This window comes from Tyto alba, unplaced genomic scaffold, assembly GCF_018691265.1.
Source record: "Tyto alba isolate M040663 unplaced genomic scaffold, T.alba_DEE_v4.0 Super-Scaffold_22, whole genome shotgun sequence".
NCBI lineage: Eukaryota > Metazoa > Chordata > Aves > Strigiformes > Tytonidae > Tyto > Tyto alba.
The window spans coordinates 20803615-20821035 of NW_024881296.1; the positions used below are offsets into that span (position 1 = coordinate 20803615).

The 17421-nt window shown below is 43.6% G+C and overlaps 1 protein-coding gene and 1 long non-coding RNA gene across 4 annotated transcripts in view; both read left to right on the top strand.

The window, feature by feature from the left end:
* Positions 1-786: 786 nt before the first annotated feature.
* LOC122153725 lies at positions 787-4173 on the top strand. The gene is made up of 2 exons (XR_006165605.1): positions 787-848; positions 3701-4173. It is a non-coding gene; the product is annotated as an uncharacterized LOC122153725 (long non-coding RNA).
* Positions 4174-5956: 1783 nt separating this feature from the next.
* PCMT1 (protein-L-isoaspartate (D-aspartate) O-methyltransferase) overlaps positions 5957-17421 on the top strand; it is a 35003-nt gene continuing 23538 nt past the window's right edge. The window contains exon 1 of one of the 3 annotated variants that reach the window (XM_042795861.1): positions 5957-6137. In XM_042795861.1, the coding sequence (XP_042651795.1) occupies positions 6083-6137 (55 nt within the window). In that variant the 5' untranslated portion in view covers positions 5957-6082. Of the gene's footprint in view, positions 6138-15610; positions 15830-17421 lie in introns of those variants that run through there. The other 2 variants (XM_042795862.1, XM_033011552.2) reach the window with 2 other exon arrangements.

Here is a 17421-nt window from a genome sequence, read left to right on the forward strand (position 1 = left end):
GTCGCCAGCCCTCGCGTTCTCAAAATTGGTGACTTTTACAGCAGCTAACCATCTCTGGTCTAGATTTGCTTTTAAAGATCTGCGAGTGATGCTCTCCTCCCTCTTCCAGATGCCTACCTGTACAGAAGGTACAACAATGACTTTTTCGTCCCAAAGAGCCCGATAAATCAAACAAGGGAACGTACATACTTCCTTTATCGTATTTCACTTGAGATCTAAACAACTGTGATAAAAAGTTCAGAGGTCAGTTGTAAAATGAGCTGAAAGCCGACATAGCTACGCTGTCACTTCAGAGGATGGGACTGTTTGTCCAGCCACTGCAGTGCAGTAAGGGACATTCGCACAAGCACTTTCCTACTTTTACAACCTGATTTTCTGTTGCATTTTTTTCAAAGCTGTCGCTGCCAGCTCTCTGAGGTTCTGTCAAGTGGGCTTACCAGCATTAGCAGCAGGGGCTCCATCAAACTTTCACCTGTGTTATTACAGTTTGCCTGCTAAAGCCATCTGTCAGATTTTTTTCTACACAGCATTCCGGAGTTCGTCATCAAGTCTGCTATGCTGTTTTGTAATCCTTTAGATATGATACTAAATCAGTGATATTTTATATGCTTTATGTATCGTTTGAACTTCAATTGTGGGGAACATTTTTTTTTCATAATTGTGTACAGCAGAATCCCACACTCAACATACTCAAAAAGCTAGATGCTGTTGTAATCTACCATACTGCAAGCCTTAAAACAGCTTTGCTGCATGCCGCAGCAGCATTATTATTCTACAGGAGCCAATACCTCTGGCACCCTGTATTAAGCTGCTAGCAGCAATCCTGCAAGTCACTGTCAACTCCAAAGGTATTTTCAGCTAATTCTCATAACACTTGTGAGAAAGGTCAATAGTCAGCCTCAGAATACAGCTACAGACCAGATAGCTAAAAGTGGAAGAGAAAACATTTTGGGATTATTGAAATGTATTCTTAGGCAAATATTTTTGTTGGTTACTTTGTGATTTCTGTGTGTATTTTTTATTTTGTGTTCTTGAATGGTTTCCTTCTTTGCTCGGGATTGCTTGTTCAAAAGCATTTGGGAAGTATTAAGGGGAGTAGGTTGGATATAGAGGCTTATTTTCATTAAGAGAGAAAGAATCACTGTTTTTCTTCCCTGTCTTATGTTTTTTTTTTTTTTAAGAAAATGTTGTCAGCATGCTATGTAATGGAGGTGAGAGGTGTGATGGATTTAGAGCAGCTCTGTAAACCTTTATATATATTCTCTGTGTTTGATCACTATGAAAGATGTATGCTGTGTTAGTATGTTGTTTCAGTGTAATAACAGATTCAAGTAAACAAATAAAAGGGGGAAACAAACACTGGGAGAAAATATGCCCCATCAAATATTTCTGAGGTTGTCAAAAAGGACATTAAGTCTAGACAAAGCTGACTGGGCATTTGGTCCAAACATAATAGCTGAGACAACAAGGAGCATCTATGGACCATCCTTAATTATGGCTAAAGCTAGGAGTGTATGTGGAGGGGAAGAAAACTGAAAGCATGCCTGTCTCTCTGCCAGGGGTTAGGGGGCCTGGGAATGAAGGCACGCGCTAGATCACTGGATGTACTAGGGCAGGATGAAGCTAATTCTGAACTCTATTTGCTTATAATCTGCTTTCTTCCAATTGCTATTCAACAATGTTTCAAGAAAGTTATTTGGAGATGCCAAAATAATGTTTACTGCTGGTCATAACTCCTGGAGTTGTGCCCCGTTCGATCTCTTGAAGAAGCGCAGTCGCTCTGCAGAGTACTGCAGAGCAGGTAGACGAGCAGGGTGCCGGGGCCCTGCGTGCATTCCTAAGCCTTCCGTGCCCTCACCTGGGGCACGTGCTCCTGGCCTGAGCTGTGTTGTAGGAGGGCCTGTGCCCAGCCATGTCCCTGACCTGGTGACTGGCTTGACTTGGGGCCTGACTTGTCACTTTGCTTTCACTCAGTGGCAAAACAATTACTATCCCCAGCTCTGCTCTGCTTGCCTTGCTCGGACACCGTGGGATGGTGTGCTCCTGTGTGGTGCTGTCATCCCTGGCTCCAGGCTCTCCTTCCCTCACGGAGGGGTCCCAGTCCTGCTGCTCCCTAATGCGGAAAGTCACTGATGTGCCTGGGTCCTTCTCGCCTCCTCTCTGAATGCAGGGCTGGGAAAAGAGAGATTCCAAGTTCAAAATAATGTAAACTTACGAAATGGAAATACAAAATGAAGGTCCACACCAAACTGCCTTGAGGTTACAGGAAAAGAGATGAGATGAAGGAGAGTGATTAAGTTAAAAGCAGAATGGAGGCAGGGAGAGGAGTGAGTGTAAGTGTAGAAGCCAATTAGCGTGGGGTTTGGGACATAACTGTGGAAATGTTCAGCAGGAACATTTCACAAGGAAATTTCTGCGTGTGCTATGTATATGCAGAAGCAGATGGGATCAGACAGTGATGATCAACTTTTCACATGCTTTTAAATTCAAAGAATTTAAAAAATCTAATGGGTTCATGCGGTGGGAGGGAAGGAATGAAACAGAAATAGTAGCACGGAAGGGTTTATATATAAATGTACATAAGTACAGCTATGGGATTGAGATGTGGGTGAATGTGTGGAAGAGGAGAGAGATCCGACATGCTTACAATTAGTGGGATCTCTATGTCAGAACAATCAAATGATGGCCCACTCTGGCTGCTGGCGTTCCCGTGCCTCTTCCTTAGTAGGGCCGTCCATGCAACAGCTCCCCAGAGTCTAGGGAGCTGTACCCGTGGAAGATGGAGGTGCCTGCAACTGACAGTGAGCATCCAGGGACCAAGGTGCTCACACTGGTTTGGACAAGTGAGGAGGAAGAGGATACAGGAATGCTGAGTGTCAGAGCAGATGGAGGAGTTCCACCTGAATGCTGATGGCCAGAAAACATTTTTTTTTTTAATTTCTGCCTTTTACTCTAGTGTAGAATGCCTATGTTCTTTTTTAGTTTTATCTTAATGGATATGCTCTTAATAAGTTTAAAAAATGGACTCATGGCCTGGGATTATAGAGCAGAAAGAGGTAGGGACCCTCATGTTTGTTTACTGCACAGATAGGTGCATCCTTTCACTATTGGTGCATGTTAATTTCTCAGGGCTCTCTGAGGCAACTTGGCTTGTCTTAATGCTCCCGGAAACCTGCAGAGCCAAATGTTTCCTTCACACATGGCTGGTATCCATCCGGGACACCCCAGATATCGCTTAGGAAGGCTCACACTTATATTGTCATTCATTCTCTGAATAGTCATGCTGAGGAAGCAGCTGAGAGGTGGCCAATATGTACATCCAGTCCAAAAGTGCCTGTCTGCAGGTTCCTAGGAGGTAAAGGTGGGCTCTTCGTGCTCTGTGACAAATTTAACCCTAATTCAGGCTGGTCCTGATAAACAGCGTCAGTTTGTATGTAAATGATTTCGCTTGTGTTTCTGGCCTCCCAAGGGGGTAAGTATCCCTGGAATGCTTTTAAACACGGGCCAGCTAGTTTCTTGCCAACAACCTCTCTATGTGAGAGCAAGGCAGTTTGCTTGCATCTGACAACAGAAAATGTCTTTTGCATTTAAAACAATGAAGTATTTTTGTGTGTGTATTTTTACAATGTCTGTCTGTTTTCTGTACTTGCTGCCTTTTGGGAATTCCTCTAACTCTACGGCTTCTTTCCTTCTCTCCCAGGCCACTGTATGTAACAGGGAGACCTTTTATATTCCAGGACAGGCTGGGAGTCTCTCACGGACTGTAGAGCGGTTGCCAGATAGTGCTTAGGAGAAGTTAGATGGAGAATACAGAATGAAGCAGTGGATCTGTCTTCAGGATTAAAAGAACCAGATGGGAAAGGTCTGGGAAGTCTGTGGATGGGACCTGGTATACGCATTGGGCAGCTGCCAGATTTGCCCTGGACTGACTGCTAGCCAGAAAGTCAGACTCCCACCTTAACCTCATTTTCTTCACCTGAACCAGCAATGATGGGATGGAGTATATGCGTTGTTTGGAGCTGGAACAGGCTCACCCCTCCCAGAATGGGTTCTTGCACAGGAGATGATGTTATCTGTGTCTCCCATGGTGGTGTGGTGGGCTGGGTGTGTCCTTGTACCAGGAATGCTTTTAAGAAACAACATAATATTTGAAATTATATCTGCTGGATGATACCTTATTTTCTCTAATGTTTATACAATGTACTATTGATAGGGCCTACATATTCGTAGTTATGTGTCACTATTCTCATATTTCAGAAGCAAAGAACTGAAAACCATGCTGTCCCGTACCAAGTAGGTGACATTCCTGTGCTGTTGCACCTGCCTAAGGGAGGAAACGCTGTGAAATTGCAGTCCGGGGCATGCGGAAGCTCCTTCACAGGGACCAGAAGGTGGCACAAATGCAAAAGTCACAGCGCTGACAGTAGGTTCCCCGGGATCGTCTGCAATAATGGAGTTTGCTTTCCCTTAAAAGCAACAGAAATACATATAAATAACAGGCAGCAAATGAATATTGGTGTCAGAATGAATCATGAAGGGGTTTAGGAGAACCCAGGAATACCAGATGACCGTAGGAAGTTAATGCTATGGTTTTCTGCATTACGCTAGAGGCTGTGGGGGAGACCCGAGGTGCTGCTTTCCCTTTAAGATTGATGCTTCATCCTGTGCCTGCGCAGGGACAGAGTAAATGCCACATCGGAAGCTCCAATTTGGCATTTATTAAATTCCGAGTCGCGGATTTTGTGACCTAGACACCTTTTAAAAGTAACCGTTATCTGTAACGTCCTACAGCAGCATCGCACAAGTAGGTGCTATCGCAGACCTGGGGCGTTCTGGCAGCGGTTAGCCTGGCACGCAGGTGCCAGCTCCCACAACCTTCCAACCCTGCCCATTTTTTGTGTCGTGTTCCAGGTGCTCAGTCACATCTTCCCCCCACACCCCGCGGCAGCCTGCTGCCGTTTCACCCCCGCAACCCCCTCACACACAGCCCGCCTCACACACAGACCCCCCCCCACCCCACATCGCAGCGCACACCGCCCCGCGGGGCAGCTCCCGCGCCAGCTGACCAATGGCAACCTCCAACACGTAGGGCCCGGCCCGCGCGGGCTGGCCGCGGCCAATAGCCGCGCCCCATGCAAAACAGCGCGCCGCGGGACGGCGATCATTGGCTCTGTCGCCAGGGCGGCGGGGCGCGCGCAGGGCCGCCGCCGGCGCCGCCGTAGCCGGCAGGCCGGGGGCCGACCTCCCCCGTTTCCCGGCCCCCGCCCCCCCATTTCCTCGGTACACGGCGTCTGCCGGCTCATTTCGCGAGAGCGGGCAAACCCGGGGTGGTGGTGGTGGTGCTGTGCGGGGAACATGGGCTACCGGCGTACCGTTTCGCTAGCTCATTCATTAACGGAGCCCCCGAGCTCCTGCAGCCCCGTCCCGCCCCGACAGCCGCAGCCGCTCCCGGGGGACGAGGGCAGGGCTGCGGGATCCACCGCCCCTGCCAACAAACCCGCCAACCGCGCGCTACTGCCACCGGCGCTCGGGCCACGCGTGTGTGCTGCCACCCGCGGCCTCTCCGCGCACCCCAGCGCTGCGGCGGTAAGCGCGCTGGTGCCTTACCGGGCGCTCAGGGTGGTACCGGGGGGGGGCGGGGCCCCACCGCCCTCCCTCCTCTCGCAGCCCCAGCCACCGGCGGGGCGGTTGGGGGTCCGGCCCCTAATGATCGGCTGCTAAGCAACAACACCCCCCCCCCCCCCCCCCCCCCCCCCACACACACACCCCGCCCCACGCGCGGGGAATCTCCCCCACGCGCGCCCCCGGGGGCGATGGGCGCGCATGCGCGGGGCCCAGCGCGGGCCGGCGGGGCTGCGGCGGGGGCGCCCGGAGAATGTCGGGCGCGCGGGGCGGTGGGCGCGTGGCCCCTCCCCTCGGCGGGCGCGCGGCGGCGGCGGGAGGAGGAGGAGGAGGAGGGGGAGGCGGCGAGGAGGCGGCGCCTGTGTCGGCGCTGGAGGTTGTGTCCTTCCTGGGGAAGCTGCTGTGCGCAGTCGCGGCGCTGAAGGCGGCTCTGTACCTGCTCCGCAGAGTGTGCCTCGCGATGGCCTGGAAATCGGGCGGCGCCAGCCACTCCGAGCTCATCCACAACCTGCGCAGTGAGTCCGGGCCGCCGGGCGCCCGTTACCGGCCGAGCGCCCTCCCCGCTCCCGAGGCGCCCGCCCCGCCGCCGGCTGTCAAGGAGCGGCGCCGGCGGGGGGAGGAGGCGAAGGCGGCGCCGGGCCGGGGTTGCGGGGGGGGGGGGGGGGGGTGTGTCTGGGTGTCCGTGCGGGCGCCTCCCGGGAGGACGCGACGAGCGCCGCTGTCCCGCAGGCGGGCGGAGGGCGGCGGCCGCTGGCGCAGGGCGGGCCGGGCTGTTGTTGCGGGAGGAGATGCGGCGGGAGGGGCGGCGCCGATGGCGGTCCCGGAGGGGGAAGCGCCGTGCGGCGGCCGCGGCTGTTGTCACACCCCCCCCCCCCCCCGGCCCCGTTCCCGTTCACGCCGTCTCGTCTCCGTCTGCCCGTCGCGCTCAGCGCGAGCCGAGGCGGGGCCGCGGCGGCGGCGGGTCCCGGGGGGCCCCGTGAGCCGCAGCGAGCGGAGCGGGCTCGGCGCCCTCCGGGGCTTCCCTCCGGCCGCCCGAGGCCCCTGGCAGGGCGGGTCAGGGGAACGGCGGTGTCGGCGGGCGCGCAGCCACCGTCCCTCGGTCTTTCAGGCCCCGGCTGAACGCGGCGGGAGCTGCCCGGGTTTGGGGAAGGCGCCGACGAGGCCGACGTTGTTTTTGTTGGGTGAAAGGGGGTGTGTGGCCGCCGCGACCGCTCGTGAGGTCCGAAACGCTCGCTTTTGGCCCCGGCCCCGAATTGCTCCTTTCGGAGGGGTGGGCTGGGACCGCTGGGAGGGGAGAGGAGCGGAGCTCCCGGGGGTTACGGTCTCGTGTTGTCGCCCGCCTTTTCGGTGGCTGCCGGGGGCTTCGCGTTCCTTGCCCTTACCAGAGGTTTGTGTAGTTCCTCCCTGCTGAATGTGGAAGGTGTTGGACAGGTGCTCTTCACTGATGGTCTCCGGTACATCTTGAAATCGTGCAGGGTCGTTTACATGTGATCCAGTCTGAGAGGACAGGGTGATAACTCTCTCTCTGTGCAGAGCTTCCATTTTTCATATTAGTGTCGGATTAATTTGTGTTAGATACACTTGTAGTGTTTCTTTTCTTTACTCCTGGTCTTTCCCTTCCTCTCCTCAAGTCCGTGTCCTAGACATAAAAGGATGTAGATCTGGAGCCTGTATTGTGGCAGTTATCTCCCAGTTTTAGTGATGCTGCAAGGCCACAGACAACTTCACCTGTTCGTCGTCCTCGTTATTTTGGAGACATGGGAGAATTATCCTTGGTGTTCTCTCCATTCTGTTTATGTTAGATCCTCTGATCCTGTGGTCTTTTCTGGCATTTTCTTTTGCCACTCTTTCGAGAACTCTTCCCTCCATTAGAGCAATGTATGCTGAAGTGACTTTCAGTTTCACCGTAAAAACTGCCTGTTTAACAAATAGATAATAACTTCTCTACTTACAAGAGTTGTAGTGCTTTTTTGTTTGTTTGTTTTTGTTTTGCAGCTCTAAGGCCTAGAAATAGTGTTTTAGTGAAATTCTGTTCCCTTACACAGCAGGGGAAAACTTTCTGATGTAAAAATGAATGTCAAGCTCCAAAATGTATCCAAATAGTGATTACTGCCAGAATTGTCTATGGCTCTCAGAACCTGAAGGCAAAACTGATTTCTTTGTTGAAGAAAACAATGACAGCATTTTTCAACACATGGAAACTGTTTAGGGCTTTGCAAATAATGATAATAGAAAAGCTAAAAAACATTATAGTTAATACACAACACTAGTAGTATAAGAAGAGGAAAATAAACCAGAAATGTTTAATATTGTAATCTCAAAATATGCAGTGATGGTAATTACCTGCAAAATTATAGTCTGTTATTTCCCCCTCTCTGTTTTGCGTATGTATGCCAAAATATTTTGAGGGATGTTAAATAGTGGACTGCAAATAAAGTTTTGCAGAGGCACAGAGGCTTTTGATCTTGCAGCAGGGATTGTATTGTTGACCTCAGTGGGACTCCAGTGATGGCGCAGGCTTTGTCAGTGCAGAGCAGTTGCAGGATTAAGAACGTAACTTTGAAGTAAGAGTTCTTCAGGTAAGACGGTACTTTGTTGCTAAAGTTGGGAACAAGTTTTGGAAGGAAGTACCCTTTTATAGGATACATAATTCTCTCAAATATATTTTTAACAAACTTAAAAACCGTTGGTTACCGAAAGACTAAAATGTTCTAGAGAATTCCTTTTGGGAAGTAGATCCCTCAATGTATTTAAATTTCTTTCTCTAAAGACAGCTTAGCGTAACATTTCTATCACTATTATGCTAGAAGTAAGAATGCAAAGCAGATGAGGTTAATTTGATGTTGTCTGAGTGTTTATCTTGTGTGTAACTTAGTAACTGTGTAATTTAGTGTGTAATTTGCATAATTTAAAGGAATAACACAGGTTATAGTGACACAGTATGTTTTCTTCTGCAGCAAGGCCTGGTTGAGAGATTCTTGCTCCTGCCCTTACGCCACAAGTCTTCTCTTCACTGTGCTTATAGAACTGCTTGTGAGGGAGGCTGTGTTATAAGACTGAGTCACTTTGTCATTACTCTCCTTGCCAAACATAGAGGCTTAAACTCCTCAATATCTGTAAGCTGTTGTACTATTATGTTTAGAGAAGCAGTGAACTTTGTTATGGGTGTAAGTGGCCTGGGGAGAATGGGAACTTCTTAAACTGGTTTTGCTTCCAAATAAAAACATCAGTGGAAAACTCTTGTAGGCTACCTATTCTTTTCCTTTAAAACAGCTATAAATATTATTCTTCATTTTAAGTTGTTATTGACAGTTACTAACACTTCTTTTTTGTGGCCATAAAGTGCTCTAATTTCATGAAACTATATTAACATATGCTCATCGCTCATTTTACTGTTGCTTTAACCATAGAATTAACTTTTCTTTAAGGGTAAGGATCATTGTGTTAGAGCAGTGGTAAGTCCTTTTGTGTATTTGCATGCGGATTTAGGCAAGTATTCTTTACAAGCCTTATCTTTGCTTTCAAGTCCTGAAAGGGACAAACTAATAAAGAGGACCCTGGAACTCTGCGTATTTTTCAGTGCATACATAGAGGCAAGTGACTGAAAAATGTTGCATGACTGTTTTGTTGCTTTGATTTTTTTTTTAACTTCTTGTTGCACTGTAAACATGTTCTTGCACTGTTACCTTGAGGCATCATGGATGCACAATTTGTGACATGTACAAAATAAACTTGCTTAAAATGCAGTCTTTTCTTCACAACAAAAATGCTGTCCTTGAACGTGCTGTTTTGATGAGGTGTTCAGTTGCTTTGTTTTCCGTGATTCTCGAAACTACTTCTCACTTTAAAAAATGCCTTTTTTTTTTTTTTTCTCTGAATGCTTGATTCTTCCGGCATTAGAGCTATTTAAAAAACATTTTTCACCTTTACAGTGTTATTATTTCAATCTTTGCTTCTTCCTAACTGAATATAATTGAACATGTGCTTTCAAACTTGTGCAAACTTCCCCCTAAAAATATTTAAATGAACATCTTTTAGTACATGACACTTCGAGGAAACTATTTAAATGCAGGTTACTGTAGGGTTAGAAATCATGCTAAACATAGAATTAATTTACTGTGTTTTAAATACATAACTCTGGAGTTTCTTTTTGTAACGAACCTACCATATAGGGATGCTGAGAAAGCAGGAAAAGGCTGGGTAATTGGTGACTTACTGTTATCTTGCTTGAATGAAGATCTTTGGATTCTACATATGCGTCTTTTTTTTTTTCCCTCTATCTTCAGTTATCTGCTGTTCTCTCATCTCTCAATTGGGTCATTTTGATCTCCTTCTGTCTTTCATACTTGGGCTCTTGCCAAGTCCTGTTACTTTACACACCAACATCTTGGAAATCAGCTTTCCTTCCCCACCTGCAGAACTGAAAAATTGGTTCCTGTCCAATTCACAATCTATCAAAGTTAATTAATTTTCCTTATCACACCTCTCTTTACTCCAATCAATGTGTATGATGCCATATGACAGTCTTTCTTTGCTTATTTCTCTGATCATGTTGTGCCAATGGTGTTATAATCACATATGCATGCTTTTGAATCTACATTCCCAGGTGAAAGTGAAGGTGGATTAACTTGACTGTGGCTAAAGTGCTGCATAATGTTGCTAAACCATCTGTGGGCTTGTTTCCCGCTACACTCTTTTCTCTTCCTCATCTAATAAACTTGTATCACAAAAGCTGGCAACTGTAATTTGCGAGATACCACAAATTCCATAGAATTTCATGCCTTACTTGAGACCAGATTCCTAATTTTTCAGTGTGAAAGGTGTTTCAAATCAATATATATTCAAATATTGTCAGGCTTTGCAAATTCTGTTCTTAGACATGCTGAAGATTTGTCTGAGTGTTTTATTATTTAGATGCTAAATGTTAAAAAATTATGTCTTGGCAAGTTTCATCATGGTGAAGGCTTATCTACAATGAATCTGCCCCTTTGTTTCAGGTTTCTGATTGCTAAGGACAAATCTTTTTGGGAATGGCCATGAATGTGAAGGCATTGAATATGGCATTGCTAAGCCTAAACAAGGTTCAGCAAGAACTAACCATTGTTTTTGTTTTCTTTCCCCTGCCATGTAATTTCGCTTGGCTTATCTAAATCTCTTCTACATCTGTCTAATTTTGCTCAAGGAAGAATAATGGTACTTGGATGAACATGAAGAAGGGAAACAGCAATGGAAAATTAGGGCAATAAAACCCACTTAACTCAAATTTAATGCCTCCACTGTACAAGCAGTTATGCTGCCTGTTGTGTGCATTTAGTGAACATACTTTCCTTCGACACATGTTGTATTGAGGCTTCAGCGATTAAGCATTGTAACTCCTGGCTGGGTAGTAAAACAGTTGAAAATAGAACTATTTTTTTAAAAATTAAAATTAAATGACACCACTGATGTTAGTTTAAGAATATCTAAAATTTCTTAAGTTTACTTAATATCTCAGTTGGCATAGAGTTGAAATCTGTCATGCTGTATTTTGGAACATTGAGATTTTTTTTTTTTTTTTTCAAATTTTATTAGCATGCACTTAGAATAATTGCCTAAAAGAGTTGTCACAAGACTTTCTTTTGTTAGTGATTTAAGTATTTGTCAGTGATTTGCCCATCTCAGTAAATTTTGAAGGAATTTCTATACCTTTGACCTTCTAAGAGGCAGGCCTTCAAGTAATTCAAGACAACACCTGAGAAAATAAGAAATGTTAACAAAAAGGAAAAATAACCTTAAAAACATTAGTCACATCTTATGTCTGTAAATTAGGATTGTGTTCTTAACTGGTTCTTGTTGGCTTTTTTTTTTCTCCTTAATGTTAGACAAGGTGTCGATGTAATGTTAAAAACATACCCATTTTTTCCCACAACCACCCCAAAATTCAGTGCAATAAAGTCAAGTCCTCAGTCACCCAGTAAAAAAAGAGAACATGTTTTTGGATTCCTAGTTATATCACAACACTTGATAATGAGTCATTTTAATTTAAAAAGGTTTATTTCTTTTGGTTGATTGAAGAGATTTAAAAATTTTTTTAAATTTATTATTTTTTTGTCTCTGCGTTTAATGGCATAATACTGTTTTGTTTTCTGGTAGTCTCAAGCTGACTCTATGTTTTAGTTTCAATATACCTCCAAGCTTTTCATTTAATGCCACTGTTTCTTTCATCCTGATGTAGTATCAAGAGCCCACTGAGAGCTGTTAGTAAGCTTGGGAGAAAATGCATAATGTTTTGAATGATTGTTTCTGTGAATCCAATACCTCAAAGTCATGTTTGTTAGTGTTATGATAACACTTTAAGTAAATGTTTTTCTTAAGACTTACAAGATGAGGTTCATTTTATTAACGTTTTAAATTTTGATTTAAATTAACAAACTTTGGCAAAAATGGAGTAAACTCTTTTAGAGCTTGAGACCACTAGGTTTGTGGAATGACATCTCTCCTGGACTCTGACTTGTGAGTTATGTTTTAAGACTTCAGAATCTGAGTACTGCAGCATTGGACTTGGGCACTAAGTAGTTTTAAATGCATACACTGAAAGCATTTGAAATTGAAATCTGAGAGAGATAGTCAGACAAATATAACTATAGGAGTTCGTCTGCTAGTATGACAGCTTTATGTCTTTTTGTCCTAACATGTCATGTTTTGCTGATCGCTTGATCTTCCTCAGCTTTTGCATAATATTGGTGCCTGTTTTAATGAAGCCACCTTCATAATAACAGGTTGTTTATGTGGTCTGGCTGCTGCTCTTGACAGCATTTGCTTTTCTGAAAACTGATCAGCAAAGTGGTTGCATGGAATCCGCTCAGTATGGTGTAAGATGTGCAGCATCTGCCTTTCTTAAAGATCTGCTTAAAGCTATTGAAGTCCTCTTGCCTCGAGCCTTACTGTGAGGAGAGTTCCTTATCTATGTGTCCTGTCCAGCTAAGTTTATCTTAACCTCTTCAACAGTTTTTAGTTATAACTGATGGTTGTTGCTGCTTTGTATTGAACTCTTCAGTTTTGACATTCCACATGATTTGTAAGTGAAGTTCAGCCCTCAAACATAGAGGGATCAAGCTATGCTCAGAGGTGAAGCCTTCCTCATCTGCATACAGACATTAAAGTTTATTGGGAAGTGCAGTTCTGTGTTCTTGCAGGCTGAACCCCACCTTAAAGTCACTCTTCTTTCATGTACTTCCAAAAGTTTCTTCACTCTGCTGATACAGATTTAGACGAAATCAGCGTAACCATTTTGATAAATGTCAATATGTTATGGATGGCTTTTGTGATAGATATACACTGTAGGACTATGAGCAAAGAGTGGCCATGTCTTTCTTCAGCCCCAGAGATGAAAATGGTTAATGCCAACTTTGCAACATTGGCCTACAGTGTGATGGAGCAATACAGCTATGGTTAAATATGACTAAATTCGTATCTGCAGGCTTTCAGATTCATGAAAATGAATAGAGAGCTCTTATCCATTATACCAAAATGGTCAGGTTGTTTTTGAAGGTAATTATTATTAAACTGAGAAGGAGTACTTCCATAAAGTAGAAGTTAAATTTTGGAGGATAAGTTTGTATTTAGCTGAGTCTTGAGGCTGTAAAGTAGTTTGTATTGAACCTAGCTTTTGGTTCCCATGTGGTTTTACCTCTGCGTGCTTTGAGTAGCATTTAGAAGCTAATTTAATATTATTTTGAATTTTATTTTATTTTATTTTTCATTTCTGCCCCTCTGTGGTTTTCATGGGACTTCATCTTTGTGCTTAATTTCTGGATTCTAAGATAGTTCTGATGGACCCTTAATTTCTTCAGTCTTTCTGTCATCATGTCTCTGAACAGCAGACTCTCAACTGATTCCTTCCAGTTAGCTGTACGCAACATTCTGTTTGAGTAGTGTATTACTGTGAATCCAAATCATAGTGATAAGACATGCAGCTGAATGTTCGAGCGAGATACTCTTAAATTATCAGAAAAGCACAAGAGGTTTGTACGTATGAGCAGTTTCACAAACACTTGTTTGCAAACACCTACTTTCAGTTTCCTTAGCACAAAGAGCTTTGTATGTCTTGGGGTCAGTGTCCTTTACTGGATCTTGGGATGCTGATCCATCACTTCTTGTTCAAAGTGCTTTCTTTGTGCACATGGTTTACAGTGAAATCTTCCTAGGCTTGTTACTTAAATAAAATTCTATTCACTGAATTACTTGCTTTCCCATCCTTTTCCTCCTTCTCCCCACACAAAAAGACTCTGACCTCAAAAACATCAGTTGATCAGTTGCTTAAAACCAACTAACTTCACATTGCTTGAAAATCAAGATGTGGTTCTGTTCCAGTCAACTTTCCTCTTGAAAGTTGCTATCTGGTTTGCATGGGTCAGATGGAGACATCTGGAAACTGTTATTTGTCACTTGAGTAATTTTAATCTACTCGATTTCAGCTTTTGTAATATAGAGCTGTATATGCTTTGCATCATGTTTTAAGACCTCTGTATGATTTAAAAATATCACTGTTTTGCTGAAAAGCCATCTTCATAAGCAAAGTACTCTGCATTGGTTATGGAGAAAGTAATCTGGGGAGAAACTGAACCGTATGGATGCTGAAATAGTCCCACAGAAGATGGGTTTGGGAACTGCATGAGCATTTTGTTTATGTAAAGCCAGCAAGAGGGGGTGTTTGAGTAGCTGTTTATAGTTTGTATAGTAAGCTTGCATGCTGGATTTTATCATGTGGCAATGAGACATCCTTTTTCTTGATCTGGAAGCTAGTGTTGGTGTGAATGTTGACTGCTAGTATTTTATAGCTTGGTTGGAAACTTGTTTGATCAACAGTCAGGATACCATCAGTGATGTAGGCAGTTCTTTGAAAGATAAGCAGTTCAGTAATGCATTTGTTGCTAAATAAAACGATAGGTTGTTTACTTGTTGCAAGTCCATGGTGTCTTTTCAGACTTTAGCTCTTTTTTCCTTGCTCTCTGACAGCCAACTGCCCGGTTTTCCAGGTTACATTCAACAGTGGTATATTGGTATATTTCCACGTTCAAATCCAAGGACTGCTCTGAGAGTTCTTTTCCTGTGTTCACGGTATTATTTGTGGAATAGAAGTAGACCAGAGTGAGTTTTCAAAACATGCTCCAATTATGTCAAGTTGTCATTGCTGCAGCGTCTGCACAGAGTAACTCTTGAACTCTGCAGGCCCTGCTCCACTCTTAAGTGCATAACTGTGTGGCTTCAGCCCTTGAAGGCTTAGGAGTTGTGCTGATACGACTCTAATAAATAGAGTTTACTTTTGATTTTAAGATGTAAGCTGGTGTGTTTGTGTTTTAGCCTTTGCTTGTAAATTCTTTATAATTTAATATCTGATTTGTTTGCAGTACTGATTATCAGAGTCTGAAAACCTATCAGTCTCCTCAAGGAGTCTTCTGTTCATGTCATCATTGTAAAGGATAATCAACCTGTATATATTTAATTGGGAATTATTTTCCTGCAATATATAACTTCCTTTTAAGATTTGGAAAATGTTTTGCATTGCCATTTTATTAATATTTACTGTTGATTGTCTTGTTTTTTTGGCACTTAGAGGTGGCATGAAAGTAGAATATCTTCTTTGCAATATAAACTTTTATTATTGGCTTTTTTAGGGTTGTTTTCTGGTCTTAATTCAGAAACTGAAGAGATTTGTTCCAGATAGAATTACGATCCTGACAGTTGGTCATCTTGGGACTGATTGTTGCTGGAAGGAAGGGACTTTTGTTGGAGTTTAGTACCTTGCAGTTGCTGTGTCTCTCCAGTTAACCATGACACTAAGAAAAATTTTTGTTATCAACACAGGAAAAAAGAAATACTACAAAGTTAATATTGACTTTACTGTTTTGGGCTTTTCTTGCTTTTCTCAATTCCCACCTAAAATTTGCTGTTGTCTCTATTGTATAATAAGCAAATTTGAAAAACAGACTTCATCTATGGGCGGGGTAATGTGGTGCCTTGTAATTCCACATTCATAGCTGAGAGGGTGTATTTTTTATGAAGTGGGAGCATTATTCAATAATTGAAATACATGCCTGAGACATGAGATCCAGCTTCTCCCAGTGGTTCTGCTGGGGACTCCGAGTATGGGTTACTTGCTTAACTCCTGATTTACCGATGAAAAAGATGACACTACTCAAAGACAATCTGACAGTCAGCAAATCTTGTGAGTGCTCGCTGAATGAGAGCATTGTGAATGCTCAGAATTTGTAAAATACTAGTAGCTACTGTTTTCAATTTTTTTTTTTGGTCATTTCACAGTCAGTGTGAGCATCACACTTGATAGTTATATGTACTTTGGCTGAAAGTTTTGTGCTTTGTTTTGCATAGACATCCACAGACAGTCTCTGCAATAGAGCTCTTACACTCTGGTTAAAAAAGTTGGGGAAGAATGGGTGAAATACATAAGTAATAGCATGGAGAGGGAATAAAATTTGTAAATGATGAGAGGTGAGCTTACTTACTGATACTCTTAAGTAGAAAGATGACAGGAATAGGTGAGAGAGGTGGCAGGCATGGAGGATTGTAAGAAGGGCAAACAGATTATGGGTAGTGTGAAAGAAAAGGTTTGGGAGAAGCCTGCAGTCACAGCAGTACGGAGAAGGTCCCCTGAAAACTAGACGAGGCTCTCAGCCTTACCATAGGGCCCTGCAGTTGCTCTTTCAAGCGGAAAGCATGTTTTTGTTTTGTTTTTTTTTTCCCCCATGACACAAAAGGAATGAGCAGATGGCTACCTGTAGCTTCTAGAATTTATGCATCTATTTGCACAATACACAGTCTCAAGGCTGCTGCTTTTTGACTTCCCTTCTGCACCCTAGAACCTTTATCTCTTCACTCCTGTATTAATCAGTTTTGCTTATTATCCCGCCTTTTTTTTTTTTAAAGCGCATTTATTTTTAAAGGTACTAATTTCTTGGTGATACCTAGTGAGAACCTAACAGTAAAATATTTGTTTGTTTGTTTCTATGCTTTGTTCACAGAACTGACATACAACTAATTCCAAGTAGTTGGGGAATATTTTTTTTTATACTATCATATATTGTTAGTGCCAGTGTGTTAATGGGTTGATTTGTTTGTTTTCTTTTGGGGTACAGTTTTGCTTAGTAAGTAAACTTATGCACTGCTGCGCATACCTGCTGTCACAAATTTTAAAATGTGCATTGAAATGAGGAGCTTCCTCTAACTGAAGCAATAGTATAGAGATCTAAATGAAGTTAAATGGCAGGATAGGTGTTATGTGTGTGGTCTGTGAGGGGAGTATGTGCTTTTTCTGGGACTTATCAGATACAGAAATAATTCTCAAAAAGAATATTTTTGTAAAAGAATTATTGTTTTCCTTAATAATTTGGTAGTATATTCCTACTGCAGTTCTGTTTGATACTTTGTCTTCAGATCAAAAAGCAAAATTATTTGCGGGGTTATTTTGCTCTCTGAATTCAAGCCCATGTTATATAGGATAATTAAATCTTGGACGTGGATAGGTAAGAAAAACCAAAAGAAAATCCCATGACTGATAAAGGTAAACAGTCAGGGAAGCCTCTGCAGAAGTTAGCCCAGCCCTGGGCACAGGTGTGGTAGTTTTTTCTTTTGCCAACAGGAAAGAGGAACAGGTCTTGAAAATAAAATACTGAGCAAGGATGCTGCAGCTTCACATTTCTAACCTGCTTTTGTATATTTTTCAATCATTACTCACTTGCATAGCTTCTTAGAAATAGGCAGTATATCTTGTTTGGTGTGTAGAATAACATCAGTTTCTTA